Below are 22,920 nucleotides of genomic sequence, written 5' to 3'. Positions count from 1 at the left end.
CGGTATCAAAACCACAAAAATTTTCCATTACACGTCCCTAATGGTATTGAGCGGGGTATGAGAATTCTTGACAGGCAGAGTGGAGGCGGCTGCTGCCGCCCTTCCCCCTGGCGCACACCTCTGTCTCTGTTTACAAACAGGTAGCTAACGTTAGCTAGCTCTGCATCATGGCTGAAGGAGGCGAAGCCTGCGCTGAACTTTTCCCTCCATCTAAAAGGGCCAAGTCGGTTTTTTCGTTTTATTTTCTGCGGAATAGCCCTTCAAACCAAAAACGGTGGCAACAAAGCACCGTAGCTATGGCCTGTGTCGGACTCGGAGCGATTCAAGATACCTGCAAAGGATTACATGGAAGGAGTAAACTTTTTCCCATCTTTGAAACCACTGAGAAGTACAAGCAGTGGACTCGAGTCGTGCTGGTGGTCGACCAAATTTCTCCCACAAACGTCAAGAAGGACAAATACATCTATTCCAAGCACTTTGTTGGTGAAGCTGGGCCAATATTGAGCATCCAGAGTTCCGGATGTTATTCCAACCACGTTTCTCCCGAAGCAAGTAAGTCATGTTTCCCACGCGGCAGATGCTACATGTCTAAAAGAGAGACTATTATTATGGTATTTTCTCTAAATTTATCAGTGGTATAGTGCTCGTAGCGGTAGACATCGCGTCAATTAGTGCGCCTGAATCACACGCACTTCATATGCAAATAGTCATAATGTTGTTAAAGCACATTTTAAAGCTATATATAATACCGTGAAACCGCCGTATTTTTGCCCACAGTTATCATACCGTCCAAATCTCATACCGGCCCATGCCTAGTCACAACCTTGCTCTTGGAGATCACCTGCATGTTTTCCAGCTCTCCCTGCTCCACCTATTCCTAATCCGCCAAATCAGCTAATCAAGAGCTAGGAAACACCACACTTGACTAACCAGGAGTTGTTGCAGCAGTTAGACATGGAAAACATGAAGGGAGGGTGATCATCAGGAGCAGGATTGGTTACCCTGAGATTGTTTCAGTCATGGAAATATAGACCTAGAATGGACGTCACGTGACTAGCGGCGTGCCACACGGCGGCCATTACTGCCGGTGGAGAGAGCGCCTTGAGTCAGTTATGGCACCTGTTAAACAGAAGCAAAATGAGAGGAAAAAAGGCAGCCAATGCTTCGCCATCAACTGCACTAAAATGAACTGGACAATAGCCTTAATGTAGAGTAATTATGTAAAACAAATGTCTATTTTAAAGTCGTAAGTTCTTTTCATTAAGCTGCGTTCACATGCATACAAATACGGAATATATATATATACAAGGTTGGGTAGGATTACTTTGAAATATAATCCAAAAGTAATCAGATTACAAGTAATCCAAATGTATGTACATACATACATGTAATCCACATGTATTCTTTCAAAGTAATCCTACCCAACCTTGTGTGTGTGTGTGTGTGTGTATATATATATATACACTTGCAGTTGTTTAATATGATATATATATGGTGGTCACAGGCGGCATTTACACTTTAACAGTGTGGTTGGAGGGGATGGGGTGGTACTTTTTACCCTGACTGAGGGTCAAAAGTCATAAATTCTGAATGGCTTTATATCTACTTGTAATAAAATGTTAGTAAAAATCATATATATGTTGTTGTCATTAAAAGACAAGCAATAATATTACAGTGGAAAATGCAGCAAGGTAAATGAGCACAATGGCAAGGCATACTTCAGATTTATATTTTAATACATAAGGATTTTTTATCCAGGCATGTATGGGTTCATTAGAGCTTTTAATCAGCTTGAATACAACTTACAAGGCCTCATTTATAAAAATCCATCGAGAATTATGATGACAGGAAAAAAACATCACAGTAAATGAACAGAATTGCCTATTTTTCCCCAAATTTCCACACTTTACATATAACATTTTTTTTCTACCCAGACATAAATCAATTAAAGGGCTTTAAAAGAAGCCTACTTTTATTAAAATCTGTTAAATGGCGACAATAGAGCGAGAAAAGCAGCACAGTTTGTGATAATTTCCCCAAATTTCTGCATTTTACATAAAAGTTCACCCACACATGCATCGAGAAAGAGCTTTCAAAGGGCTTTAAAACAAGCCTACATTTATTAAAATCTGTTAAGAAATAGCGACGCTAGTGCGAAAAAAGCGGTCAGTTTATTATTTATGATCTGCACATCTCCACCCTTAATGTTGCCGCCCTGTCTTGAGCAACGCTAACAGATTGAGGCGCGCATGTCCATTCCAGGTCTCTATTTCCATGGTTTCAGTTTGCTGGATGTTTCATTATGTGTTGTAAAACACACTCTTAGTTGGTGGTTTTTGAATAACTTGAGCTTTTGGTTGCAGCTGCAGCAGAGGCGATGTTAGAGTGCATAGAGCAGAGCCGTACAGTGGTTTTAGTTCCAACCTACCCACATCCTGACCTTGAGTCTGGCCTACTGAGTGCTATCCATGAAGCCCTAGTGGAGAGGAAGACTCACTTGGTTTTCATCAAAACAACAGGAACACCCAGTCCTGGTTCATTACCAGAGGCCTTACAACTCCTCCTGAAGTCCGGTCACTGTGTCACCTGGAAGGGTGCCGTGTCTCAGCCGCTGTCCTCCTCCTTCTGGAAACACCTCCGCTATCACCTACCTGCCCCACAAAGTGCATCAAAAAAATACTGCTATTCTCACCAACTAATATCAAAGTGATAAATCATGCCCATGTCTGCTCTGTGTGTGATTCGCAATGTACTGATTTTAGGTTATATCTTTGTTCAATAGGGCAGCGCAGTCTCGTTTGAACCCTGCGTGATATTGCGGGATTTGACCACTTATGGTGGCAGCCGCTCCCGTTGTGCAATATATACACAGCATAACTTCACACGGATAAATGATGTACTGTTTTGCTTTCGGCTACAATCACCGAAGCAACCGCGAAAAGTTTTTTTTTCCGGTTCCCAGTGGAGAAGGGAAGATGAGGCACATGTGAGAGGTCGTGTTGGTGTTAGCCTACACAGCTAACCAGACTAGCTGCGTTCTCTCGCCTGCAAAACCGCCTCAACGTTTGTGCTCCGGGTCTGAAGATTATAACTGCATTTTCTGCTCCTAATTCTTGTGCTTATATTTCAGAAAGAACCAGAATAAATCATCCTGTCTGTATGATTAAAATGTATATGTTTTTGACCTGATTCTGTTATGTTGACGTTTGAGTCACGCTATGAAGTTTCTGCCATAATCCTAAAACTACTGTCTTATGATCATATTGTGTTCGTGTATGCTTGCACTGTCCAGTTGAACGTGTTTAGACTCATATTAGTATAATATCCACTGTATTAGATTTAGGGCTTCTTTGTAAGAGCACATTATGTGCTGAAGACATTGTACTCATTATTCTACTTTGGACTAATTGTGGGAATAGTGTAACTGCTTATGCGGCCTGTTTGGTATCAGTGGAATGTCTAGACAAGATGTACCCCGTCTATATTGTTGCTGTGAAACTAAGTGTTGAACCGCAGGCACACCTGTGCACACTAGCCTGCTGACATTTAAAATATATGTTATTGCCAGGGTTGGGTAGGATTACTTTGAAGGAATACATGTGGATTACATGTATGTATGTACATACATTTGGATTACTTGTAATCTGATTACTTTTGGATTACATTTCAAAGTAATACTACCCAACCTTGGTTATGGCTAAGGATAATCTCGCAAAGTGTGTTCATGCCCACACATAGAGTTGTTTTGCAGATTCTTGCGAGAACAAGGGAGGAAGCCTGAAGCATGTGGCCATGACCTGTCCTGTACAAGCCAGTCAGGGACAGGTGTGGTAAAGACACTCGAGGGAAGTGACGTGCTGGAAACCTTTCCTTCCGAGCTAGCTTTGCCACACAACGCGAGGGGAGGAGAATTCCCAGAAGCAGACGGTTCTCACCAACGTTTTGGACCAATGAGAGGAGGGGAAAATGCCGCAAGAATAACTGAATCACTGTCAGAGGAGGTTATTTAAGTGGGTCATAGATAGCATGGGGGACTCTTTCTTATCTCCTGCTGAGAGCTAAGGCTACGTCAAGCCTGAGAACAGGATCCACAGAGCTTAACTTTTTCTAACGTATCTTTCGGTGAATAATTTATCTCCTTTCTTCAATATAAGGTGTCACATTCGCAGCTTTCCATAAATCAGGTAACAATCCGCTATCCAAAGATTGCCTAACTATACGAGGTCTATTAGAAAAGTATCCGACCTTATTATTTTTTTCAAAAACCATATGGATTTGAATCACGTGTGATTGCGTCAGACAAGCTTGAACCCTTGTGCGCATGCGTGTGTTTTTCCACGCCTGTTGTGTCATTCGCCTGTGAGCAGGCGAGGCTTCATCACGGCATTGCTTTGCGCCATGCGGCACTGCCGCGACGCAGAATTCCTCCGCACGTCTGTTTCAATGTGCCGAAAAAGTGCTGATGTCCACGTCTTTTCACAATTCCTGTGCTAGTCAGACGACGTCCCGGATAAAACAGCGTCCAGTTTAGAAATGAACGGCACATTCCACTGTTACAGGAGTTTTTGTCATGGAAAGAGGAGCGGAGGCTTCATGCGTCGCGGCGGTGCCGCATGGCGCACAGCAACGCCGTGATGAAGCCTCACGGGACATGTTCTGGCATGTCCAGGCACATCCACAATTTCTCGGATAATCGCTCGATGGAAAAACCACTGACAGCTGTCTGAACGCCATCTCAAAGCCGTCCTGTGAGACCAAAACGGAGGTGGTTTTGTCTCGCTCCAGTAGCGAATCCATCGTGACGAGCGAAGCCTCCGCTCGGCTTTCCATAACAAAATCTCTTGTTAAAAGTGAAATCTGCCGGAAAATGGTTGATGTCCAGCTCTTGTGATAACCAGAGAAATGGCACACGATGGTCACGGATCCAGACAGCCATCCGTTTAGAAATGAAATGGTCGTTCAGCCTGTCGATGGCGGCTTCGGAGCGCGGCGCGCCCCACAGCCGCTGGGGCCCGTCCTTAAAGTGACAGTAACACTCCTTATTCTCTACCAAGCCCGTAACATTTTCACCGAAAGCCAGATACATTTTTCTAATGGTTTCCAGCTGCCAGTCTCTAACAGTTTCTGAAAAAATTCTGATGGAAACAAAGCCCAAATCATTCCGCCATTTCCTGGCAATGAAACAACGATGAGAGGGGTGGACCACTCCTCACTCAAAGCCTGCTCACAGGCGAATGACGCAACCGACAGGCGTGGAAAAACTCACGCATGCGCACGAGGGTTCAAGCTTGTCTGACGCAATCACACGTGATTCAAATCCATATGGTTTTTGAAAAAAATAATAAGGTCGGATACTTTTCTAATAGACCTCGTATAATACAAAGGCAAATACACTTGGTCTGCTCGTTCTTTCAGCACTCTGGGATGGATATCATCAGGGCCCATGGCCTTATTAGGATTAATATTTCATATACACATTTTTAACATCTTCTGGGGTAAAGGTCACATCCTCAATACTCACAGCACTGGGTATGCCCAGGAAATTAAACGGTTCAGGAACATTGCTATCAAACACACAATGTGCAAAATCATTAAAAATCAGATCCTTGTCATCTTCATTTACATAAACAGATTAAAAAAAAATTGTTCAACTCATCAGCAGTCTCAAGGTCATTACTTGTTGCGAAATCGCCTCTACCTTTGACTCTTAATGCAAAAGATTTACCCTTTGTCTTACTGTTGTTGGCTTGCCTCTACTGGTGGTTGGCTCTCACTGCGGTATTGTATCACTTCCTGTTCCGGAGCACAGCGGTGTTTTGCTGTATCTGTTAGCTGTTTAATCTGCGCAGTTAGATTGATCTAGTTACCTAGATAACGATTTGTTTCCCAGTGTATTCTTCAAGTGCCTTAACTAAAGCACTCCCTCTGCTGAATCACCTCTAAATTATTTACACATTATTCACTTTGCGTGCTTTTAGGAATCTGCTAGCTTAGCGCAGCTACTAGCTCTTAGCCGGTTTAGCATGGCGGCTTCTCCTGTCTCTCCTGCACTTTTCTGCTCTGGGTGTGAAATGTTTAGTTACTCCTCGGCCTCCTTTAGCAGTAATGGTACTTGTAATAAGTGTAGCTTATTTGTAGCTTTGGAGGCCAGGCTGGGTGAATTGGAGACTCGGCTCCACACCGTGGAAAATTCTACAGCTAGCCAGGCCCCTGTAGTCGGTGCGGACCAAGGTAGCTTAGCCGCCGTTAGTTTCCCTCTAGCAGATCCCGAGCAGCCGGGAAAGCAGGCCGACTGGGTGACTGTGAGGAGGAAGCGTAGTTCTAAACAGAAGCCCCGTGTACACCGCCAACCCGTTCACATTTCTAACCGTTTTTCCCCACTCGATGACACACCCGCCGAGGATCAAACTCTGGTTATTGGCGACTCTGTTTTGAGAAATGTGAAGTTAGCGACACCAGCAACCATAGTCAATTGTCTTCCGGGGGCCAGAGCAGGCGACATTGAAGGAAATTTGAAACTGCTGCCTAAGGCTAAGCGTAAATTTGGTAAGATTGTAATTCACGTCGGCAGTAATGACACCCGGTTACGCCAATCGGAGGTCACTAAAATTAACATTGAATCGGTGTGTAACTTTGCAAAAACAATGTCGGACTCTGTAGTTTTCTCTGGGCCCCTCCCCAATCGGACCGGGAGTGACATGTTTAGCCGCATGTTCTCCTTGAATTGCTGGCTGTCTGAGTGGTGTCCAAAAAATGAGGTGGGCTTCATAGATAATTGGCAAAGCTTCTGGGGAAAACCTGGTCTTGTTAGGAGAGACGGCATCCATCCCACTTTGGATGGAGCAGCTCTCATTTCTAGAAATCTGGCCAATTTTCTTAAATCCTCCAAACCGTGACTATCCAGGGTTGGGACCAGGAAGCAGAGTTGTAGTCTTACACACCTCTCTGCAGCTTCTCTCCCCCTGCCATCCCCTCATTACCCCATCCCCGTAGAGACGGTGCCTGCTCCCAGACCACCAATAACCAGTAAAAATCTATTTAAGGAAAAAAATTCAAAAAGAAAAAATAATATAGCACCTTCAACTGCACCACAGACTAAAACAGTTAAATGTGGTCTATTAAACATTAGGTCTCTCTCTTCTAAGTCCCTGTTGGTAAATGATTTAATTGATCAACATATTGATTTATTCTGCCTTACAGAAACCTGGTTACAGCAGGATGAATATGTTAGTTTAAATGAGTCAACACCTGTTGTGAGAGTGTCGTGACACGGACCCACAACAGGGGGCGTTAATGAACGGACAATGGATAAGCCAAAAGTAACAATTTAATGTTGTGAAACGCACGACGACGTACAGACAATAACAATATGGTGGAAAGTCAATTATACACCAGGTGACGTGTGGGCAGGCTCGACGATAGAAGACGCCTGGAGAGAGAAGAGCCGGATCCCACACAGCTTCCACCACCAACGGAGCTGAAGAACACCGGAGCCGCCAAGCCCTGCGCCCCAGGTGGCCGCTGTCCGGTGGCCGGTACTGCTGGCAGAGAACAGAGACAGTCCTGATGAGTGTGAGTTCGCACACTCAGTAATCCCACAGTCTGTATACAGTTAAGAGGGAAAACCTCCACCTCCAGAAACAATTTCACCCGTGCAGCTCCTGTTGGTCTCTTTCCTGGATGGAGTGAGAGGCGAAGAACGTCGTCCTCTCACTGTCCGCCAATCCAGCCTCCGACAGAGCCCGCAGGAACACGGCTGCACACAGAACAATGTTTTGGACAACAATAATTACAGCAGAGAAGGTTACCTGAATGGTAGCTGATTTCTCGGCGGGGAGGTGGAGTTGTAGTCCGGCCTTTATGGTGGTGGTGATGAGAAGTGGATGAGTGACAGCTGGTACGGATGATGAGTGACAGCTGTCACTCCCGGTCGCTCCGACGCCCTCTCGTGCTTGAAGCCCACACTTCAAGCAGGGCGCCATCTTGTGGTGGTGGGCCAGCAGTACCTCCTCTTCAGCGGCCCACACAACAACACCCTCGAGTCACACTAACTGCCAGAATGCTCGTAGCACGGGCCGAGGCGGAGGATTAGCAGCAATCTTCCATTCCATCTTATTAATTCATCAAAAACCCAGACAGAGCTTTAATTCATTTGAAAGCTTGACTCTTAGTCTTGTCCATCCAAATTGGAAATCCCCAAAACCAGTTTTATTTGTTATTATCTATCGTCCACCTGGTCATTACTGTGAGTTTCTCTGTGAATTTTCAGACCTTTTGTCTGACTTAGTGCTTAGCTCAGATAAGATAATTATAGTGGGCGATTTTAACATCCACACAGATGCTGAGAATGACAGCCTCAACACTGCATTTAATCTATTATTAGACTCTATTGGCTTTGCTCAAAATGTAAATGAGTCCACCCACCACTTTATTCATATCTTAGATCTTGTTCTGACTTATGGTATGGAAATTGAAGACTTAACAGTATTCCCTGAAAACTCCCTTCTGTCTGATCATTTCTTAATAACATTTACATTTACTCTGATGGACTACCCAGCAGTGGGGAATAAGTTTCATTACACTAGAAGTCTTTCAGAAAGCGCTGTAACTAGGTTTAAGGATATGATTCCTTCTTTATGTTCTCTAATGCCATATACCAACACAGTGCAGAGTAGCTACCTAAACTCTGTAAGTGAGATAGAGTATCTCGTCAATAGTTTTACATCCTCATTGAAGACAACTTTGGATGCTGTAGCTCCTCTGAAAAAGAGAGCTTTAAATCAGAAGTGCCTGACTCCGTGGTATAACTCACAAACGCGCAGCTTAAAGCAGATAACCCGTAAGTTGTAGAGGAAATGGCGTCTCACTAATTTAGAAGATCTTCATTTAGCCTGTAAAAAGAGTCTGTTGCTCTATAAAAAAGCCCTCCATAAAGCTAGGACATCTTACTACTCATCACTAATTGAAGAAAATAAGAACAACCCCAGGTTTTTTTTTCAGCACTGTAGCCAGGCTGACAAAGAGTCAGAGCTCTATTGAGCTGAGTATTCCATTAACTTTAACTAGTAATGACTTCATGACTTTCTTGGCTAATAAAATTTTAACTATTAGAGAAAAAATTACTCATAACCATCCCAAAGACGTATCGTTATCTTTGGCTGCTTTCAGTGATGCCGGTATTTGGTTAGACTCTTTCTCTCAGATTGTTCTGTCTGAGTTATTTTCATTAGTTACTTCATCCAAACCATCAACATGTCTATTAGACCCCATTCCTACCAGGCTGCTCAAGGAAGCCCTAGCATTATTTAATGCTTCGATCTTAAATATGATCAATCTATCTTTATTAGTTGGCTATGTACCACAGGCTTTTAAGGTGGCAGTAATTAAACCATTACTTAAAAAGCCATCACTTGACCCAGCTATCTTAGCTAATTATAGGCCAATCTCCAACCTTCCTTTTCTCTCAAAAATTCTTGAAAGGGTAGTTGTAAAACAGCTAACTGATCATCTGCAGAGGAATGGTCTATTTGAAGAGTTTCAGTCAGGTTTTAGAATTCATCATAGTACAGAAACAGCATTAGTGAAGGTTACAAATGATCTTCTTATGGCCTCAGACAGTGGACTCATCTCTGTGCTTGTTCTGTTAGACCTCAGTGCTGCTTTTGATACTGTTGACCATAAAATTTTATTACAGAGATTAGAGCATGCCATAGGTATTAAAGGCACTGCGCTGCGGTGGTTTGAATCATATTTATCTAATAGATTACAATTTGTTCATGTAAATGGGGAATCTTCTTCACAGACTAAGGTTAATTATGGAGTTCCACAAGGTTCTGTGCTAGGACCAATTTTATTCACTTTATACATGCTTCCCTTAGGCAGTATTATTAGACGGCATTGCTTAAATTTTCATTGTTACGCAGATGATACCCAGCTTTATCTATCCATGAAGCCAGAGGACACACACCAATTAGCTAAACTGCAGGATTGTCTTACAGACATAAAGACATGGATGACCTCTAATTTCCTGCTTTTAAACTCAGATAAAACTGAAGTTATTGTACTTGGCCCCACAAATCTTAGAAACGTGTCTAACCAGATCCTTACTCTGGATGGCATTACCCTGACCTCTAGTAATACTGTGAGAAATCTTGGAGTCATTTTTGATCAGGATATGTCATTCAAAGCGCATATTAAACAAATATGTAGGACTGCTTTTTTGCATTTGCGCAATATCTCTAAAATTAGAAAGGTCTTGTCTCAGAGTGATGCTGAAAAACTAATTCATGCATTTATTTCCTCTAGGCTGGACTATTGTAATTCATTATTATCAGGTTGTCCTAAAGGTTCCGTGAAAAGCCTTCAGTTAATTCAAAATGCTGCAGCTAGAGTACTAACGGGGACTAGAAGGAGAGAGCATATCTCACCCATATTGGCCTCTCTTCATTGGCTTCCTGTTAATTCTAGAATAGAATTTAAAATTCTTCTTACTTATAAGGTTTTGAACAATCAGGTCCCATCTTATCTTAGGGACCTCGTAGTACCATATCACCCCAATAGAGCGCTTCGCTCTCAGACTGCAGGCTTACTTGTAGTTCCTAGGGTTTGTAAGAGTAGAATGGGAGGCAGAGCCTTCAGCTTTCAGGCTCCTCTCCTGTGGAACCAGCTCCCAATTCGGATCAGGGAGACAGACACCCTCTCTACTTTTAAGATTAGGCTTAAAACTTTCCTTTTTGCTAAAGCTTATAGTTAGGGCTGGATCAGGTGTCCCTGAACCATCCCTTAGTTATGCTGCTATAGACTTAGACTGCTGGGGGGTTCCCATGATGCACTGAGTGTTTCTTTCTCTTTTGCTCTGTATGCACCACTCTGCATTTAATCATTAGTGACTGATCTCTGCTCCCCTCCACAGCATGTCTTTTTCCTGGTTCTCTCCCTCAGCCCCAACCAGTCCCAGCAGAAGACTGCCCCTCCCTGAGCCTGGTTCTGCTGGAGGTTTCTTCCTGTTAAAAGGGAGTTTTTCCTTCCCACTGTAGCCACGTGCTTGCTCACAGGGGGTCGTTTTGACCGTTGGGGTTTTACGTAATTATTGTATGGCCTTGCCTTACAATATAAAGTGCCTTTGGGCAACTGTTTGTTGTGATTTGGCGCTATATAAATAAAATTGATTGATTGAATTGATTGATTGATTGATTGATTGATATGCATCTAAAATGCCTTGGAATTCTTCATTTTCTTGTACAGATTCTTTTAATACTCTTTCTTTATCCTTCTTCAACTTCTGGCTACTCTATTTCTCACTTGAACATAAGTTCTATATCTCGCATAGGATCTCATTTCCTTATACCTTTAACCAAGCGCAATACTTCCTTTTAACACATCTTTTGACCTCCACGTTGAACGAAGGTGGATTTATGTTGTTTCCAGTCCATCCATCCATCCATCCATTTTCTTCCGCTTTATCCGGAGTCGGGTTGCGGGAGCAGCAGCTCAAGCAAAGCCGCCCAGACCTCCCGATCCACACACACCACCCCCAGCTCCTCCGGGGGAACCCCAAGGCGTTCCCAAGGCAGCCGAGAGATGTAGTCCCTCCAGCGTGTCCTGGGTCTTCCCCGGGGCCTCCTCCCAATGGGATGTGCCCGGAACACCTCTCCAGCGAGTCGTCCAGGGGGCATCCGGAAAAGATGCCCGAGCCACCTCAACTGACTCCTTTCGACGTGGAGGAGCAGCGGCTTGACTCCGAGCTCCTCCCGAGTGACCGAGCTCTTCACCCTATCTCTAAGGGAGCACCCAGCCACCCTACGGAGGAAACTCATCTCGGCCGCTTGTACTCACAATCTCGTTCTTTCGGTCATGAGCCAGTTGTTCCATTCGTGATCTTAATTTTGGGGACACATTGATGAACAGCATCAAGAACTTTCTGATGAAATAATTCCATGACACATCAACATTATCACAATCCATAATAATTGATTAGTCAACACATAGAATTAACTCTCTTAACTTATTATAATCTGCTTTGTAATAGTCATATCTGTACAATATACTATCAGAGACTCTCTCAGTGCTTAATTGGTAGTTCCACACAATTACACAATGATCCACTTTACCCAAAGGGCAGGATATTTCAATATTTGATACATTTGACTCATTAAATGATATGAGTAAGTCAAGACAGCTGGGAGTATCCCTCCCTCTCTGTCTTGTTGGTTCGGTTATGTGTTGACTAAAAAAATAGGTCATTCATTTGATCAAAAAATACCTGAGAGAATGATGTACTACAGTCATTCACATAATTATCTTTCCAGTTGATGTTAGGTAAATTAAAATCACCAATCAAGACTCTACCATTACTCAGTTTTGCAGCTATTTCTAATTGCTCAGTCAGTTTTCCAATGAGCGCATCATCACTATCAGCTTTTCTGTACACCACTCCAAGTAAGTTATCAGGAAAAGTGTCACTTTTTAACCATAACCATAAAACGTCTTTCACACCCATGTCATTAGGTTCATCACATAACTCAGCATACAAATGGTCTCTGACATAAACAACGCACCTCCCCGAACTTCATCGGTATCCTTCCTAAAAATATTAAAACCAGGAATATTAATTAAACCATCAATTTCAGTTTTCAACTATGTTTCAGTACCAAAAATCACATCCGGTCTGACTTCATTTACTTTTACTTTAAATTCATCCACCTTATTAACTCCGCCAAGGAGGTTATGTTTTCGGTCCCGTCTGTTTGTTTGTTGGTTCGTTGGTTTGTTAGCAGGATTACTCAAAAAAATCAACGGATTTCAATTAAATTTTTACCAGAGGTGTATCTTGGCCTAACTTAGAAGTCATTAAATTTTGGTAATGATCCAGAACACGATCCGGATCCAGTAATTTTTTTTTAAGGATTCTTTATCATTGCAGGATAGGGCCAATTTCATCATTTTTGCATCTAACTTCATGAAGACAGGTCACAAAGGCTGAACAAAAATTAAGTTACGACAACAATAATTTAGCATTAGTTTCTCCTCATTGAATAAACTTATTAGAAAATAAAAAAAAAGTGTAGTTCATGCAGTTTCTCTTTATAAATACATTTGCTGAATATCTAAGGGTTTAACCCTTTGGGGCCGACACCGTCGGATACGACGGCTGAGACCAAGCTTTACTAAATTATAAATAACTTTTTAATGATATGAGATACAAACTTACTTTTTTTGCTGAAATGTTAACTCCGCGGACTTTCGAGCCACCGTTCACCATTTTTGTACTCCTCATAGAAGCTGTGTGATGATGTGAGCAATGTGAGTGTCCAATCGGAATTGGTTCACTGTCACGTTTTCCAAAATCCAATTGTAGGGCAGATTCACCTCACATGACACACCAAAGATTGTTTTTAGGAGTGATGTGTTACTAGTTTATTATAGTTTGCTTTGTGTTTTGAATAAATGTGTGTTTCCGCTTTACTTTTTCCTTTCTTATTTCTTATTGTAAACCTTTATTACACTTATAAAACACAACTATAGCATATATATTTTGAAAGTACAGGTTGTCCTGAAAAAAGAGACATAAAACTTGATTGTGGGATGCAGGGAGAGCTGTTAACAGCAATAATAAAATATTTATGCCAGGCAAGTGAACTGTCCAAAAAATGCCCTCGGACCCCAGAGGGTTAACCATTGAATCTGAAACATGACGGTAGATGCGTGAAACGACATGGAATAAGTCTCTTTGCCAAAGGGTATTCCATGTGACGTCAGTGACCCTACGGCCTTGGCGGAGGTTTGCGCTCGCCAAGTGCTTCTAGTTTAAAATACTTTCAAAATTTGTAGCAATGCATTTTAAAGTGCTTTTGTTGATGTAATCATTTCGCGAGAGTCTTTGGACCACCTCATAATCAGCTACTGTCTTTCAATATGTGCCTTTGTCCTATAGAATCTCTTGTTGCCATGCCTGTCTTGTAACAACTTCAAAGTTCCTGATTATTATGTTATTTTCGCCATTTTCTCTTCTTCGTTTCAGTTCATTCCTAGTGGCTTGATTGCGTTCACGCTGTACCCTTGTCAAGACAGGATTAATGTAGACATTTTTCTTCCACCCGGGAGAACACTTATGAAGGCTACTGGCATTGTTGAGCAGCCTCTTTCTCACCTCAGGGCTGCATAATTTGATACACAGCATACAAGGCTTTCCATCCTCTCTCTTAGTACCTATTCAAACAGTGCTTTCGATGTCTGCTTGCTTGACTTCAAGATCTTTGCTTACCTGTTTCAACTCACACAGCTTCTTGAGATCATGTTCTTTTCGCTCTGCTGGAGATGTATCTCTCATCTCACTATCATGCAATTCCACCTCTAGGGGGGGTTCAGGAATGCCATGGACAACAACATTAAGAATGTGTTTGTCTAGCTCTGACTTTTCTTCCATGTACTTCATAACTTGACAATCAATTTCTCTATATTTCTGGTATCTTCCAGTGCTGCCAAACATTGCCTTATGCTGTGTTTACACATAACGACAGCATGTTACAATGTGATGATTTGAGTCAGAGGTCTCAGGTGTCCTCAGAAACTGCTGCAACCTGTTACCACATGTTCCGATTAATGGCACGTGTTGCTGGAGAATTATCAGGAACCATTACGCACGGTAAAGAATAATGTTCCACGTTGTTGCGCTCTATCGCGCGTAACAGTGCATCGTTAAGTTCTGTCACGTTGTGAATGAAGTGAACTGTCTCCACACACACCCCATATTCATCCAATCATCAGTTGCTGAACAATTCAGATCGCTCCAGTTTGCTCCTCACAATCCACAGCAGAAGAACTTTGTGACTGCATGCTTAGTTGGGCTCTGTGCCGGCTTGGCATTACTGTCCTTCTTCGGCATACTGCAGCAATGAAACTGAATGTGGTGCAGCAGGGTTTAATTGTGTGCATGTCAGAGAAGAACGCTGTCACGCTCTATTTAGGATCACAACTAATCAAGATGGATCAGCACGCACAGTTGTGACTTCCACAACATGAGGCGAAGTGAGGGTGGTGCGTGACATTCGTGGAAGATTTTCTGACAGCCAAAAACATGCTCCATGAATATCACGCACCAACATGCACTATTAAGAAACGTATTCAGATGCGTTAAGTCACTTTAAGAATGCCAGAAATGTGCCAAGACTGACACAAATATGACATTCATAACGCCTCCTGCCTATCTGTAAACACAGCATAACATTAGCCATCTCACTGTTGCTTGGGATTTTCATGAAAGTTCTGTCACACCTTTTACAAAACCACCTCACAACATCCATCAGACCATATCTGATAAGAGTTTCATACTTCGGAACATTCATGTTGCAGCAAGGAGCAAGATGAAACCACTGCAGACAAGCCTCATGTTGCATGCTTCTGGAATCCTCCGCCACTGTTTCCCCGCACTCACCACACAAAGCATCTCCTACACCCTCCAAACTCAGCAGGCTTTGCGAATCATCGTCAGTCTCTTCACTGTGCTGCCTGAGAGGCGCTCTACTTTGCATATTTTTGTTGGCGTTGTTTCTATCTGGTGTCAAACTGTTGTGTGTGGGGCCGCCAGAAGAGGAGGTACTGCTGGCCCACCACCAGTGGGCGCTCTGCCTGAAGTGCGGGCTTCAGGAACGAGAGGGCGCTGCCGCCATGGACACAGCCGGGGGTGACAGCTGTCGCTCATTACCTCTTGACAGCTGTCACCCATCTACTCAACATCATCTCACTCCATAAAGACCAGACGTCATCTCCACCTCGTTGCCGAGATATCATACTTCATTGGAGGTAATATCCTCAGCCGTTTTGCAATATTGTTTGTATATTGTGAGTGTTTGCAGGAGTACCGGTACCGCTGTCAGTGGAAGCTGAGAGAGCGCTAGAAGGCACTCTTTTCCCTGAGGAATCTTCAGTACTCTGCAAGTTATTGAGTGAGAGGTGGAGGTGGCATTCCCACCGTTATTGTTACTGGGTGTACACACACCCACACTTGACTGTCTTTGTTCTTCGCCAGCAGTACCAGATCCGACAGTCGGGGACGGTGATCACCTGGGAATTCGGGACTTGGCGGCTCCAGTATTCACCAGGTTCTGGGGCGGTGGAAATCGTGTGGTTCCGGCTCTCCTCAGGACAGACGTCTTCTATCCTCGAGCCTGCCCACACGTCACCTTTGTGTATTGACTGTTGTGATATTCTGAGATTGTCTGTATGTTCGTTGTGCACATTCACAACATTAAATTGTTATATTTTGGCTCATCTATTGACCGTTCATTTGCGCCCCCTGTTGTGGGTCTGTGTCACTACACTTTCCCAACAGGATATCTCGGCCAGCGTCATGGACTCCGAGGGGCGTCACCCGGCTGTTGAACGACCAATGGGAGAGCAGGGAGCGCAGGCGTCTGCAGGAGACGTGATTGGTGAGCTGCAGCACATTCTCACCGCCTTTACGGCTCGGTTGGATCAAATGACTGAGCAAAACATCCTCCTGAACCGCAGGGTGGAGGCTCTCTCCGCACAGATGGCGGCGAGCGCTCAGAGCGCTGCTGCAGCTCGTCCTCCTGCCGACCCTGTGCAGGATATAAATGTTCCAGTGGTGGTTCAACAACCTCTCCCACCATCCCCTGAAGCATACATAAGCCCTCCTGAGCCATACGGAGGTTGTGTGGAGACGTGCGCGGACTTTCTTATGCAGTGTTCGCTCGTCTTCGCACAACGTCCCGTCATGTACGCGTCAGATGCTAGTAAAATAGCTTATGTGATTGCTCTGCTTCGGGGTAAAGCACGCGCCTGGGCTACGGCGCTCTGGGAACAGAACTCACGGTTGTTATCAGCATACACTGGGTTTGTGGGGGAGTTCAGAACAGTGTTTGATCACCCTAACAGAGGAGAGACCGCTTCAACAGTGCTGCTGTCAATGAGACAGGGACGCGAGAGCGCAGCCGCTTATGCAGTCAACTTCCGCATCGCGGCTGCGAGGTCCGGCTGGAATAATGTTGCGCTCCGCGCCGCCTTCATACACAGACTGTCGTTGGTTCTGAAGGAGCAGCTGGTAGCTAAGGAGGAACCGCGGGATTTAGATGGGCTTATCGATCTCGTTATACGGTTAGACAATCGGTTGGAGGAACGCCGTCGGGAGCGAGGCGAAGGACGTGACCGGATACGCGCCGCCCCTCTCCCTTCCGGGTTCGAAAAGGGGCCGCCCTCCCCACGCTCCACAGCCGCAGCGCTTTGTGGGGCAACAGCTCCCCCTGCTGACGTTGTTAGGGAAACGCACAGGGCCAAAATGGGGAGGCTGATCCGTGGAGAGTGTTTTCTCTGCAGCTCAACTGAGCACACACAGAGAAACTGCCCCAAACGGCCAAAACGACAACACCCGCCCTTAGAGACTGGGCTAAGGGGGGGTCAAAACATTCAAGTGAGACACACACAAATTGCCACACGACTCCCAGTCACAATCCTGAGCGGGGATTTAACCCTTCAAGCCCGAGCACTGGTGGACACGGGGTCAGAAGGGAATCTGCTAGACAGCAGATGGGCAAGGGAGGTAGGGCTCCCTCTGGTGGCACTTCCTTCGCCATTGCAGGTGCGGGCACTAGATGGCACCCTCCTCCCTTTACTCACACACAAGACACAACCAGTAACTCTGGTGGTGTCTGGAAACCATCGGGAGGAGATTGAGTTTTTTGTAACTCCTTCTACCTCCCGCGTGATTTTGGGCATCCATGGATGTTGAAGCACAATCCCCGGATTGATTGGCCGTCTGGGTGGTGGTTCAGTGGAGCGAAACCTGCCATCGGGTGTGTTTAGGATCCTCGGTTCCTCCCGGTTCACAGGCTAAGGAGGAGGTCAAAGTCCCTCCCAATCTGACGGCAGTGCCGGTTGAGTACCACGATCTTGCTGACGTCTTCAGCAAGGATCTGGCACTCACCCTTCCCCCGCACCGTCCGTACGATTGTGCCATTGATTTGGTTCCAGGCGCTGAGTTCCCGTCCAGCAGGCTGTACAACCTCTCACGACCTGAGGCGCGAATCAATGGAGACCTACATCCGGGACTCATTAGCTGCCGGGCTGATCCGGAACTCCACCTCCCCGATGGGGGCAGGTTTCTTTTTTGTGGGCAAGAAAGATGGCGGACTTCGTCCATGTATTGATTACAGGGGGCTGAATGAGATTACGGTTCGCAACCGATACCCGTTGCCATTGTTAGATTCCGTGTTCACCCCCCTGCATGGAGCCAAAATCTTTACTGAGCTGGATCTTAGAAATGCGCATCACCTAGCTCGGATCCGGAAGGGAGACGAATGGAAGACGGCATTTAACACCCCGTTAGGTCACTTTGAGTACCTGGTCATGCCATTCGGCCTCACCAACACCCCCGCGACGTTCCAAGCCTTGGTTAACGACGTCTTGCGGGACTTCCTGCACCGATTCGTCTTCGTATATCTGGATGATATTCTCATCTTTTCTCCGGATCCTGAGACCCATGTCCAGCATGTACGTCAGGTCCTGCAGCGGTTGTTGGAGAACCGACTGTTTGTGAAGGGCGAGAAGTGCGAGTTTCACCGCACGTCTTTGTCCTTCCTGGGGTTTATAATCTCCTCCAACTCCGTCGCCCCTGATCCGGCCAAGGTTGCGGCAGTGAGAGATTGGCCCCAACCAACAAGCCGTAGGAAGCTGCAACAGTTCCTTGGTTTTGCTAATTTCTATAGGAGGTTCATTAAGGGCTACAGTCAGGTAGTTAGCCCCCTGACAGCCCTGACCTCTCCAAAAGTCCCCTTCACCTGGTCGGATCGGTGCGAAGCCGCGTTCAAGGAGTTGAAACGACGGTTCTCTACTGCGCCAGTTTTGGTGCAGCCCGACCCTAGCCGCCAGTTCATGGTTGAAGTGGACGCCTCTGACTCAGGGATAGGAGCCGTGCTGTCCCAGAGCGGAGAGACCGATAAGGTTCTTCACCCGTGTGCCTACTTTTCACGCAGGTTGACCCCGGCTGAACGGAACTATGACGTCGGCAATCGAGAACTCCTTGCGGTGAAAGAGGCTCTTGAGGAGTGGAGACACCTGTTGGAGGGAGCGTCTGTGCCGTTCACGGTTTTCACTGACCATCGGAACCTGGAGTATATCAGGACCGCCAAGCGGCTGAACCCCAGGCAAGCCCGCTGGTCACTGTTCTTCGGGCGTTTTGACTTCCGGATCACCTATCGCCCCGGGACCAAGAACCAGAGGTCGGATGCCTTGTCCCGGGTACATGAAGAGGAGGTCAAAACTGCACTGTCGGATCCACCGGAGCCCATCCTGCCTGAGTCCACTATCGTGGCCACCCTCACCTGGGACGTGGAGAAGACCGTCCGGGAGGCCCTGGCACGGAGCCCGGACCCAGGAACAGGTCCGAAGAACCGTCTGTACGTCCCACCAGAGGCCAGAGCTGCAGTCTTGGACTTCTGTCACGGTTCCAAGCTCTCCTGTCATCCAGGGTGCGAAGGACCGTGGCAGTTGTCCGGCAGTGCTTCTGGTGGGCGTCTATGGAGGCAGACGTCCGGGAATATATCCAGGCCTGCACCACCTGTGCCAGGGGCAAGGCAGTACACACGAAGGCCGAAGGACTCCTCCAGCCGCTGCCGGTGCCTCATCGCCCCTGGTCCCACATCGGCCTGGATTTCGTCACGGGCCTCCCGCCGTCCCAGGGCAACACCACCATTTTCACGATAGTGGACCGTTTCTCCAAGGCGGCCCACTTCGTGGCCCTCCCGAAGCTCCCAACAGCCCAGGAGACAGCAGACCTCCTGGTCCACCACGTTGTACGTCTGCATGGGATACCCTCCGACATCGTCTCAGATCGTGGTCCCCAGTTCTCCTCACACGTCTGGAGGAGCTTCTGCAGGGAACTGGGGGCCACCGTGAGCCTCTCGTCCGGGTACCATCCACAGACGAACGGACAGGCAGAGCGGGTCAACCAGGAACTGGAACAGACCCTCCGCTGCGTCACATCCGCGCACCCGACAGCCTTGAGTAACCATCTGGCCTGGATCGAGTATGCGCATAACAGCCAGGTGTCTTCGGCCACCGGCCTCTCCCCATTTGAGGTGTGTTTGGGGTATCAGCCCCCGTTGTTTCCCGTGGTGGAGGGAGAGGTCGGTGTGCCCTCGGTCCAGGCCCACCTGCGGAAGTGCCGTCGGGTGTGGCGCTCCACCTGCTCTGCCTTGTTGAAGGCCCGGATGAGGGCGAAGACCCATGCAGACCGCCGGCAGTCCCCGGCCCCTGCTTACCAGCCCGGGCAGGAGGTGTGGCTTTCCACGAAGGACATCCCCCTCCAGGTGGACTCCCCGAAACTTCAGGACAGGTACATTGGCCCCTTCAAGATCCTCAAAGTCCTCAGTCCTGCCGCAGTGAAGCTCCAACTCCCGGCTTCACTGAGGAATCTTCAGTACTCTGCAAGTTATTGAGTGAGAGGTGGAGGTGGCATTCCCACCGTTATTGTTACTGGGTGTACACACACCCACACTTGACTGTCTTTGTTCTTCGCCAGCAGTACCAGATCCGACAGTCGGGGACGGTGATCACCTGGGAATTCGGGACTTGGCGGCTCCAGTATTCACCAGGTTCTGGGGCGGCAGAAATCGTGTGGTTCCGGCTCTCCTCAGGACAGACGTCTTCTATCCTCAAGCCTGCCCACACGTCACCTTTGTGTATTGACCGTTGTGATATTCTGAGATTGTCTGTATGTTCGTTGTGCACATTCACAACATTAAATTGTTGTATTTTGGCTCATCTATTGACCGTTCATTTGCGCCCCCTGTTGTGGGTCCGTGTCACTACACTTTCCCAACACAAACACTGTCGTCGCCGCTCCTACCCGACTCCTTCTTGCTTAGCCAAGCACTCAAATTAGCAAACACCTTGGAGGTTTAACTTCCTGTTCTTTCCTTTTTTGCACCTCACCCATCTCCCTCTTTTCTCATCTGGCAATGTGGGCAAATTCTCAGGAGTCTGAGGCGTTCTCACCAACTTTGAAGGCGTTCTGTGCCAGAAACTTCGACAGCAACAGCAGACTTCTCACAGAACAAACACACTGGAGGAGCAGCAAATAGATAAAATAAATAATCACAGAACACAGAAACAGAGAGTGACACTTTGTTCTGTGCGCTGATCAAACAGGTGGGCGTGTCTGCGCGAGCCGCTGCTGTTGAGATCTGTTGACCCGCAAGTCACAGGTGGAGAAAACGTACCATGTTATGAAGGACATGACCTTACAACTGTCCACTGTGAGGTGCATGCGTGTGCCTCCTGTCCTTACGTAGAAATACATAAAAACATATATCACCTATGCAATGGGCTGGAGTGACTGCCAGGGCACACATCAGCAGGCTGTGCCAGGTGAAAAGGATCGTCTGATCATGTGTACACTCAGCTGCCGATCTGAATGTCACATCACCCACCTCAGCTGTGGTCCACATGACACGCCCCAGCTAACAGCTAACGTTATCATAACGTTACCCTATGGTTCTCACAAGGTCGTGAATGTCACTGGTTTTTAACATTATGAGAACTTTCTCAGAACGTTTAAATAGATCTTTAAAATAATTTTTTCTGAAGTAAATCAAATGGGAAAAGGAACTTAATAATTTAAAAGCATTGTCTGTAATTAGCGCTTCTTTTTATTTGTAAAATTCAGATGATAACCCACTTCAAAATTCTAGTTCTTTTGTAACATTATATTGAAAATATAACATATGCAGGTGTTACACTCTGAAGACGGAGCAAGAATTGTTTTTTAAAGAAAGAAAAAGACACTTTTTCACGGACTTTTTCAGCACGAACGTCTGGTGCTTTTCCTTTATTCTTCTCTCCTTTTTTTCACAATGCACTCTCTCTACAACAGCAGAAGCAGGCTTAACCAATCAATCACTGATTAACATTCACAATAAGACAAAATAAACTAGAAAGATTAATGTTTTCAAACAACTTAAAATGCACTTTTCCTTATAACAAAAAGAATGAATACATTGTAAACAAAAATAATCACCACCTATAGACAGATTCTTATTTCTCGTCACTTGCAAGGCAAACATAATCAATCACAGATAGCTGATCCCTGTACCACTGTTAACAGCATTTGTAAACTGGACCATGTATAACAATGAAATATTATGTCTGTTAGAACATTCTTAATCATGAACTATGTTTTCAAGTACACTTAACAATGACTTATTGTCTTTTTAATAAAGCGATGAATCCTGTTTTTACTTACCCTAGGCAATAAAGTTATTCTTTTTACTGGCATGTTGAGTCCATGTTTCACTGTCATCATTATGCAGTGTTTGTTTACACCGCGCTCATATTCTAACCATGACACAGGAACTAATATCTGTAATTTGATCTGTCTGTCTAGCTAAACTGGCTGTCTGTCTTTTCTTTCTTCGTTGCTATCTAAATTGCTTGCTTGCTTATGATTTTTAATAACTGAAAAGTTTAAAAATTTATTGTAAATAGTGTCATACATTTCTTAGTAACGTCCCAAGAACATTGTTGGAACATTTAAGCTCTCTTTACCATGAAATTATATGTATGTGGGCCTGTGAATTATTCTTCAAGATCACCCTGTCATAGTTCAAATCGCTATAGACATTTGACATTATATTTGATATTTTCGTCTTCTCTTGTAGCACACTGGAGCTTTTTTGGCTTTTAATAAAGGCCTCTAACAAGTGCGCCACAGTGACACCGTGCGAGCAACGGGAGAACTTTAGGCGCTGAAACCAGCATGCTACCGATAAGCTTGCGCATGCACATAAAGTCAAAGAGCGGCTGCAAGGATAAATGCTGTCGTAGCCTGTCATGATCGCCGTCTTTCTACCTATACTATTGGAACCAACAAAACTAGCTATGTACTATGTATACGTGAGTTTATGT

The 22,920-nt window shown here is 45.5% G+C and overlaps 1 protein-coding gene across 1 annotated transcript in view; it reads left to right on the top strand.

The window, feature by feature from the left end:
• LOC117531371 (interleukin-18 receptor 1-like) overlaps nucleotides 1-3,546 on the top strand; it is a 63,551-nt gene extending 60,005 nt beyond the window's left edge. The window contains exon 10 of the mRNA XM_034194455.1: nucleotides 2,364-3,546. Coding sequence (XP_034050346.1) covers nucleotides 2,364-2,710 — 347 coding nt within the window. The 3' untranslated portion in view covers nucleotides 2,711-3,546. The remainder of the gene's footprint in view (nucleotides 1-2,363) is intronic.
• The last annotated feature ends 19,374 nt before the right edge of the window (nucleotides 3,547-22,920 follow it).

The sequence above is a fragment of the Thalassophryne amazonica genome, chromosome 2, assembly GCF_902500255.1.
Source record: "Thalassophryne amazonica chromosome 2, fThaAma1.1, whole genome shotgun sequence".
Lineage (NCBI taxonomy): Eukaryota > Metazoa > Chordata > Actinopteri > Batrachoidiformes > Batrachoididae > Thalassophryne > Thalassophryne amazonica.
Note: the sequence above shows the minus strand (reverse complement) of the source record. Positions and strands in the feature narration are given on the sequence as shown.